Source organism: Podarcis pityusensis (assembly GCF_964106645.2).
Source record: "Podarcis pityusensis genome assembly, chromosome: 8".
Classification (NCBI taxonomy): Eukaryota; Metazoa; Chordata; class Lepidosauria; order Squamata; family Lacertidae; genus Podarcis; species Podarcis pityusensis.
This window is the reverse complement of record NC_138033.1, coordinates 38,053,840-38,063,092: the sequence shown is the minus strand read 5'-3', so window position 1 is coordinate 38,063,092 and position 9,253 is coordinate 38,053,840. Positions and strand designations below refer to the sequence as shown.

The 9,253-nt window shown below is 48.5% G+C and overlaps 1 protein-coding gene across 3 annotated transcripts in view; it reads right to left on the bottom strand.

Moving 5' to 3' along the window:
* Positions 1-3,410: 3,410 nt before the first annotated feature.
* The window catches only part of ST3GAL2 (ST3 beta-galactoside alpha-2,3-sialyltransferase 2), a 35,077-nt gene continuing 29,234 nt past the window's right edge, over positions 3,411-9,253 (bottom strand). For all 3 annotated transcript variants that reach the window (XM_081016921.1, XM_081016922.1, XM_081016923.1), the window contains exon 7: positions 3,411-8,819. In XM_081016921.1, the coding sequence (XP_080873047.1) occupies positions 8,646-8,819 (174 nt within the window). In that variant the 3' untranslated portion in view covers positions 3,411-8,645. The remainder of the gene's footprint in view (positions 8,820-9,253) is intronic.

The following is a 9,253-nucleotide window of genomic DNA, read 5'->3' as shown; positions in this document are numbered from 1 at the left end:
CTTTGGTAGTAGTTTGTTGACCTTCTGGGTGCTGTCTCCTTCACTAGCAAATTGCTAAAGCCAGCTACAAAACTGCCCAACCTCTCATCTATAGAAAGGGTCCCCCCAAAACTGGTAAAATCTTGACCTAGACCAGAGACGGCTGAAGTTCTTAAGCCTTAAAGCCAGGTAACTATATCTAATTCTGAAAACAATTTTTAAAAGTCCCATTCATACATGCTAGAACACCAAGAAGTGCACAATAATGTTAAATACACACCCTAAATAGAATCTTGTGGCACCTGAAACTCAGGAAGATTTATTGTGGTGGAAGAAATGTGTTATTCTTCAAAGGCTCCTCTTTTGTCCAGGGACCTCTCAGAGCATCATTCAAAAATTTCACCTGAGGCAGGAGAAACTAAGCCTAGAAAACCCCCATTGTGTGGAGGGAAAGTGGCACCCCGACTCTCAACGAGAACAGGGGGGTTGTCTCATCAGTGAGACCCTGTCCTTGGCACTGTATGCCCACAGAAGGCCTGAGGTGGTAAATGCATCTATGAAGAATATGCCAATCCTTGGTGGCAACTGTAGGGCTCTCTTGAAGAGGCTGCAGGGTCTTCCCAGGGTGCTCTGGGAACTGTACCTCTGGGAGGGGACTAGGGGTTTCCTTGCAACCGTCAGCGCCCTTAACAAACTCCAGTTCCCAGGATTCTTTGGGGGAAGCTAGGATTGTTTGAAGTGGCAGCATAGTGCTTTAAATGTGTAGTGCAAATGAGGCCCAAGTGTGGGTGGGGGGGGCTCATTATACCAAACCATTGGAGCCAAACAAGAGCTGAGATTGCAGAATTACATTCTGTGTTTCAATATAAAAGTCAGTTCAAATTTAAGGAAAATACATGAAATAAGCCAATTCTAATACTTCTTATATCTCTGGATCCAGCAGTATCTATTAAGAGACAATTTTGGAATGCAGTTCCAAGATTAGGAAATGTGTGGGGGTTTTTTTAATGACTTCTGCTCCACCATCACCACCTTCATCCATGAAGATGAATGTCAGCTCACCAAGTGCAACCTGAGAGGCTGCCTGGCTGCTCCCTACCCCCAGGTGATGGTTGATAACCTGTAGTGGTCACGTGGGATTGCTATGAGGAATTATGAAAAAATGAAGCAAGCCATTGTGTCAGCGATGAAAGCATTGCTTTGACTGGGCTAGAATCAGTTCACATTAAGAAATAATCCGACAAGCCTCTGCATCTCTGCCCCATTTTCTCTAGGCTTGACAAATCTGTACACAGACCAGTTGCTTCACCAGGCGTCCTGGTCATAATGATAAGGAGGCAGCTTTGATATAGCTTTTGTTAATCTTTAGATAGATCTTAATGGCCAGGAACAGAGTATACCTGGGGATGGTAAGGGTTTCCTAAATGCATTCCTCCTTGGTTCTTGTTCATTTAGCTTAACCATGTATGCATGCTCAAGTAGGAAATAATTTCTTTGTAGTTAAAAGGATTTCTCTCATCTGACTTTGTCCCACATGGGGGTTTTTTGAAATGCTCAGAGGAAATCTGATTGGTTCTTACAAATGCTGTGTTAAAAGTTCTTTTGTTAATAAAAGGGACCTGGGCCAGGGTGTGGCAGATTATTATGTGCCTTTCCTCCCAGAGTCTTGCTGGCCAAGTCCTTCCTTTACCTTCAGAATGCAACAATAACCTGGGTTGGGAGATGCTTAGGGGGCCAGAAACACAAACACAGAAAGGAAAAGAAAAAAGCTCCACCCACACAGCCACTGCAGAAATCAGCAGAAGGAAAAAGGTACAGATTTTATTTTGTACAACAGAACACAAAATAAATCCAGTTTCTTCCAACTGTGGCATGTGAAGTCAAAAAGTACAAACGGAGGCAGCAGAAGTGCATGTAATACTGATAAAGTGAAGTGTAGGCTAGAAAAGGAGGGTAAACAGCTTTGGATCCATAATTTCCTTAGTTTATAAGTAGCTGCTTATAAGAGATTTGTCTACAGAGGCAGCCCAAGGCAGAAGGGATGGGGAGGCAGGCAGAACTTTCATTCAGAGGAGGAGAAAGGAAGTCTTGGGGCTTGGACCATGGGCGGGAGCTGATGGTCCAGGCCTCCAAGTCTACCCCAGTCTGTGGAGCTCAGGAAGCAGAAGGGGGAGTTAAGCAGGAGTCCTTCTGATCACTCTGGGGAAAGCACAAGACCTCCTCCAGACTTTTCCTTCCCTTGAGACACATGGGGCACACCTCTCACACCTGCAATCTCTATTCAGACCATTTTGCTGGTTTGAGAAATCGTCCTGGGGTTTGCCAGCAGCCACCGCATACGTCGTCCAACTCAGCCACTGGCAACTCTGAAAGGGCAGAGGTTTGTTCCATGCAGTTCTAAAGTTCCACCCCCCCCAAGTGTGGGTGGGGGGGGCTCATTATACCAAACCATTGGAGCCAAACAAGAGCTGAGATTGCAGAATTACATTCTGTGTTTCAATATAAAAGTCAGTTCAAATTTAAGGAAAATACATGAAATAAGCCAATTCTAATACTTCTTATATCTCTGGATCCAGCAGTATCTATTAAGAGACAATTTTGGAATGCAGTTCCAAGATTAGGAAATGTGTGGGGGTTTTTTTAATGACTTCTGCTCCACCATCACCACCTTCATCCATGAAGATGAATGTCAGCTCACCAAGTGCAACCTGAGAGGCTGCCTGGCTGCTCCCTACCCCCAGGTGATGGTTGATAACCTGTAGTGGTCACGTGGGATTGCTATGAGGAATTATGAAAAAATGAAGCAAGCCATTGTGTCAGCGATGAAAGCATTGCTTTGACTGGGCTAGAATCAGTTCACATTAAGAAATAATCCGACAAGCCTCTGCATCTCTGCCCCATTTTCTCTAGGCTTGACAAATCTGTACACAGACCAGTTGCTTCACCAGGCGTCCTGGTCATAATGATAAGGAGGCAGCTTTGATATAGCTTTTGTTAATCTTTAGATAGATCTTAATGGCCAGGAACAGAGTATACCTGGGGATGGTAAGGGTTTCCTAAATGCATTCCTCCTTGGTTCTTGTTCATTTAGCTTAACCATGTATGCATGCTCAAGTAGGAAATAATTTCTTTGTAGTTAAAAGGATTTCTCTCATCTGACTTTGTCCCACATGGGGGTTTTTTGAAATGCTCAGAGGAAATCTGATTGGTTCTTACAAATGCTGTGTTAAAAGTTCTTTTGTTAATAAAAGGGACCTGGGCCAGGGTGTGGCAGATTATTATGTGCCTTTCCTCCCAGAGTCTTGCTGGCCAAGTCCTTCCTTTACCTTCAGAATGCAACAATAACCTGGGTTGGGAGATGCTTAGGGGGCCAGAAACACAAACACAGAAAGGAAAAGAAAAAAGCTCCACCCACACAGCCACTGCAGAAATCAGCAGAAGGAAAAAGGTACAGATTTTATTTTGTACAACAGAACACAAAATAAATCCAGTTTCTTCCAACTGTGGCATGTGAAGTCAAAAAGTACAAACGGAGGCAGCAGAAGTGCATGTAATACTGATAAAGTGAAGTGTAGGCTAGAAAAGGAGGGTAAACAGCTTTGGATCCATAATTTCCTTAGTTTATAAGTAGCTGCTTATAAGAGATTTGTCTACAGAGGCAGCCCAAGGCAGAAGGGATGGGGAGGCAGGCAGAACTTTCATTCAGAGGAGGAGAAAGGAAGTCTTGGGGCTTGGACCATGGGCGGGAGCTGATGGTCCAGGCCTCCAAGTCTACCCCAGTCTGTGGAGCTCAGGAAGCAGAAGGGGGAGTTAAGCAGGAGTCCTTCTGATCACTCTGGGGAAAGCACAAGACCTCCTCCAGACTTTTCCTTCCCTTGAGACACATGGGGCACACCTCTCACACCTGCAATCTCTATTCAGACCATTTTGCTGGTTTGAGAAATCGTCCTGGGGTTTGCCAGCAGCCACCGCATACGTCGTCCAACTCAGCCACTGGCAACTCTGAAAGGGCAGAGGTTTGTTCCATGCAGTTCTAAAGTTCCACCCCCCCCCCCCCCAGTTATTCAGCAAAATTGCTGGCTGGGGACTGAAGGTCAGCTACTGTGGAGAAAGGAATCATGTCACAGCAGCAGTGAGAAGCTCCCTTGCAAATGATCCACCAGGAACAACCATTTGCCTTATCCTATGGATGGGCTGGCCATGTGTCCAGCTGGCAGCTCATTTGTAGGAGCCAGGGGAGGGTGGCTCAGAGATGCAGGACTCTTTGACCAGGTGGCAAAACCAAAGTCAAGTGGAAATTACCTCACTGAAGGTGTGTGTGTGTGGGGGGGGGAGAAACCTGGGTTCAGCCAACAGAGATGCCCAGCAAGAGCATCTTAAAGAATCTTTGCAAACTGAGAACATTCATTTGGCCACTTACACAACCAGAACTCTGTTCCTGCCAGTCCGCAGCTCACTGTCGGCAATGTAGGATGCAGAGCCCTCCCTAGGGAGGAGCTTTTCTCTTTGGAACAGAGATGGTCCCAAGGAGAAGGCAGGCGGTAAGACAGAATCTGGCCAAGGTTGCACAACATAGCCACTTCCGGCCTGCCCAGGAGGTGGGGTTGCGGGCTTCACGCCCACCCCCTTGTGAGCGGGGGCTGGTTTCAGCCCCCGCGAAAACAGGCGAATCCCGGCCGGGTCTGCTCCCCCAGCCAGCCAATCGGCTGGCTGGGGGGGGGTGGCCTGCCCTATTTAGGGCCGGCGCAGAGGGGGCTCGCCCTCTTTTCGCCGGCTAGCACTCACGTTTTCCCACCCTCCCTCCCTTTAGGTAGGCTTTAGGTAGGTCTTTGACTTTGCTATGGACTTCGGTCTGTCGCCGCAAGGGGCATGGTAGGAATTTTTCCCAATTGGCAACTTGTAGCCTTTTGGTTTTTCGCCTACCTCGTAGCAACTCGTCACAACTCTTCGGCATTGGCGGTAGGCATTGGTAAGAAGGGGTTAAGAGGATGTGTGGGCGGTAGGCATTGGTAAGAAGGGGTTAAGAGGATGTGTGGGCGGTAGGCATTGGTAAGAAGGGGTTAAGAGGATGTGGGGGGGGAGGAACGCCATCACCTCCCCCCAGTGAGCGAAGGGTGGTCCGTTAAAGGACTCCGGGGGGCGTGGCCCTGTCCGAAGCCTATGGAGGTGTGGGCCAAAGGCACACCCCTGAGCGGTGACCTGGGGGAGCTCCTAGTCGACGTGCCTCGGCAGGAGACTCCCCCGATATAGTGTTAACCCTTCCCCGTGTCTCCAGCAAATGGGCTGGAGCCGGATAGTCGATAGGACCAATGCCTAAGCCAATGCCTCTCATTCCTGAATTCAATAAAGTTGTGGCCTAATTTGCCCAATTAACCTTAAATTATGGTGTCTCGTGTCTTTATTTGTCCTGGTGGGGGGCGGGAACTCGCCACACAATTCATGCTCTGCCGTACAAGTTCTACCTGGATATAGTCACCCATCACAACCTACCAGATATGTCTCCTGCAGGCATTAAGTGACCAGGCTGCTGAAGAGGCAGAAGAGATTCTTTCAAGCCATTCAGCAGGAATAATTGCAACCCATTTACAAAAGAGGCAGAGGGGAGGGGTGGGGAAGATTTCCATTTCCAAGTGACAGAGTGAGATAAGGAATATTTGCTGCTCTGAAGGCCCAGGGGTGGAGTGGCCTGGAAAGATTGTCCCATCACCCCCAGCAGAAAGCAGCCATGCAGGTGCTGCTGAGAGCCAGGCAGGGGCCAGCCTTGTTCCAAGCTGGCTCTTTCGCTCAGGCAAAACCTCTCCACACATACACAGAACAGCAGGAAGGGAGAGACAGAGGGAAAAAGGCAAGCACATAGCAGACAAAACCACCAGGGAGTGGAAAGAGTCCAAGGGAGCCAGCAGGGCAAGTCAAGGCACTCTTTGATGCTCAAAATTTATCCCCCACCCCACCTGCCAAAAAAAGTGCCCAGAGATTTTAGGAAAGTATTGGAAAGAAGAAAAAAGAACAGGTGGACCACCTGCTCCTTCAGCCAGCTGGCAGGAGGGAGGCTCCAGATGCCCAACCAGATGTGCCTTCCAGGGGTTTTGGACTCTCAGCCACAGCAGCATGAGGCAGTATTGGCTTGGAGGAGTCTCAAACCCCTAGAGGGTGGTGCTTGGATGGCTGCCCCCTAGAAGTACATGCCTGGTCGATGCTCTTCTAGAGACAGACTCGCTCCCTTCTACTCTGACCATACACAGCAGCTGGGAGGCTGCACAGTGAGCCTGGCCAGTCCTGCTGCCTCTCAGCATCCAGATGGCAGCAGAAGCTCATTAACAGAAAACTTTGCGGTTCAAACAAAGAACATCTCTCTGGTCTCTAATGTGCTCTACTCCCTCAACACACACAACCCTCTAGAGAGGCATGTAAACAGGGTGGGGGAGGTACAGGAGGAAAGAGAAGAAACAGGGTTTTCTAGGCTGTGCAGTTAAGTCACTGTTGCCACAAGGAGTCAGGATTGGTCCCCTTTAGGGCTGCTCCCTCCTACACAATTCATCTTTTTTCTTTTTAAAGAAATACTTATTCAATACTGTTTGGCATGATTGCAGTTTTGAAGGGCAGAGAAAAGGGAGGGCTGGTGCCTGGGGTCTTGGCCTGCATACCCACAAATGCCTGATGCCCAAACAAGAGGGAAGTCCTTTAGCTTTGCCTTCGCCCCTGCTCTCCTCCCTTCCAAGGTCAAGAAATGTAATGTAGCCCAACTTCCTAAGCCTCCTGCCCCCAACTAAAAGGCGAGGCCAGTGCAAACCCATGGACAGTGCGAAGTGAGGATGCCACAGGGCTCGTTTCAAAGGACAAGTCTGCCTGCTCCTTTCAGTGGTTATAAAACATTTCAGCAGAACTCACCCACGGCCCAACAGCAAAACATTAAATAATACCTGTGTGCAATACCTGTGTTGGTTAAATCCTGGAAGCCTTCAGGAATGGAAAACATTAGGTCTAGAGGGCTGACAAGTTGACAGCCAGTCCTCTTCAATTGCCCAAAGGCAGCTGACGCAAACACCAGATTCCTTTCTTGAAGGACATGTTCCTGAGTAGCATGGCTCACCCGCCCCCTGACTTTCTGCTCACCAGCAGGAACCCCTGCTGCATCTGAATATGATTCTGAGAAAAGGGAAACAAACAAACCCTAAAACTAGGCAGCTCTCCACATGCTACATTGCTTTCCACCAGCCTAGCTTCTAGGGCAAGTGAGCAAACTCAACAAGAAGGAAATTAGCTCCTCCTACTCTGCCCTCAGCTAGCTTGCTACCCTCCAACAATGCAGCCTGGTGCTCTTCCACCCTTCCAAACCACCTCTCTCCCTCCCTCCCTCTCTCTGCTGCAAGGGACTTAGGTACACAAATCAGTCCAATGGCAGGGAGACTTGGTGGAGTTTTGGGCAGCAAGCAGTTCTTTCAGTCAAGGTCCGGACTATCTGGAGGCAGCTGGCCAGTCCTTTCAGACTGGGGGCCACCTCCTTGGCTCCCCCCCCCCCCGGTCATTGAAACAATTTGAGTAAAAGGGTGGGGCAGAAAGGTGGAGGTAGAGTAGGCAAACACATGCAGGCACCCTGCTCTGAGATCACAAGAAACGGTTTGCCATGAGAGGGAACCTCCTGCTCACCCAAACCCAAGATGGCGGCCAACTTGATTACAGACATGAATGGTAGAGAAAGGTAGAAGTCACCGGGTCTGAAACTCGGGTGGCTTTGGCATGGGTTCCCCTTAGTTTCTAGCACAAGGGGGCGGTGCCTGTCCCAAGTGGCACCGGCTCCCTGAAAACCGCCTGTGTCCATAACCACCTGCCAGAGTCAGGGTGCTGAACGACAGAGTCTTCCGTAGGCGCCGCACCTCCCAGACTTGGCTTCCGCAAGCAAAATCTTCCAGAGTTTACTTGATTGTAACAACAACAAATACAATCCAGCTGCTCTCTGCATTTTAAACCTGATTGTACAAAATGAAGACACACAAAAAAGGATCTTCCCTGGACAAAAGTGGGAAGCGAGAAGTGCCATTTAGCAAAGGAAAGTTGATTGTTCATTTGCTTTTAAAAAAAATAACAACAGCGGAGTCTCTCTGGATTGTAAAGGCTTCTTCCAGTTGCAGCTTCAAAGGCAGCCTTGCAGTGCCTCGCTCTTAGCAACCAGTCAGTGTCCATGCTTCCCAGCAGACTCAGAAGGGCAGACCTCTGAGAACTGGTCAAAGAGCAACCAAACCTGGCCAGCCACCAGGTAGATTTCCTCCTCCATTGGCTGCTTTTGTGCATCCCTTCCTACTTCATTCAAAGAAAGAAAATGTGCAGCAATGTATCTCCTTTTAGCCACCAGGTGGAAAGCCTGTGCTACATCCTCAAAACTTGATTTGTTCTATTTGAAAATCCTCTTGATTTGAGGGGAGAGGACCAACAAAACACACACACTTCCTTCACTCCCCTTTGAGAGTATCTTTCTGCTGCAATTGCTTTCAGAAACAGTGTACCTCATTTGCTCGCTGGGGCCTCCCTGGGGAAAAGGTTTCCCAAGGTCCATCTTGAGGGGTTCAGGGGAAACCCAGTGCTCTGCCCAGGCCCAACAGGTAGCTGGCCACACTACCTGGCCCATCATCCCCTGCAGGCCAGTGCTGGAACACAGCAGCCTGGAGGGGTCAGTTGCCACGATAAACATCAATCTTGTTTGTCTTCTCCAGAATATCAAGGATATGGGCTTCAAAATCAGCATCATGCACCCCAGTTTTCCGGAACTCTCCTGCATAGCGATTGTTTTCCCAGTAATGGTGCCAGTTGCCACGGCTGTCTGCCCCAAACCCAAAAACGTTCACCTACAGCCAGGGAAAGAAAAGAGAGGGGCCTTGTCAGCAAGGGAAACATCCACTGAAGTGAAACTCAGTGGGATTACCCACTAAGAGACAATGGAATGGCAGGGGGCACTGTAGGTGTAAATGACTACCAGACTTTGCAAAGCTGGCTTCACCGTATCATTATACACCTTTAGGTGCCAGGCAAAGATGTTCCTTTTCAATCAGGCCTTTGGTTAATCTGATTTACATCCTATGCCCTTTTAAAGTGTGGTTTTTTGGGGAGGGGCAATTGGGTTGTTTTCTTGTGTGTGTGTTTTGTGGTTTTATGTTTTGATTTTATTCTGTGAAATGCCCTGAGACCTCCGGGTATAGGGCAGTATATAAATTCAAATAATAATAATACAGTAGTAATAATAATAATGGGAGGAGAGGAAGTGGTAGGCCTTTCATGGGAG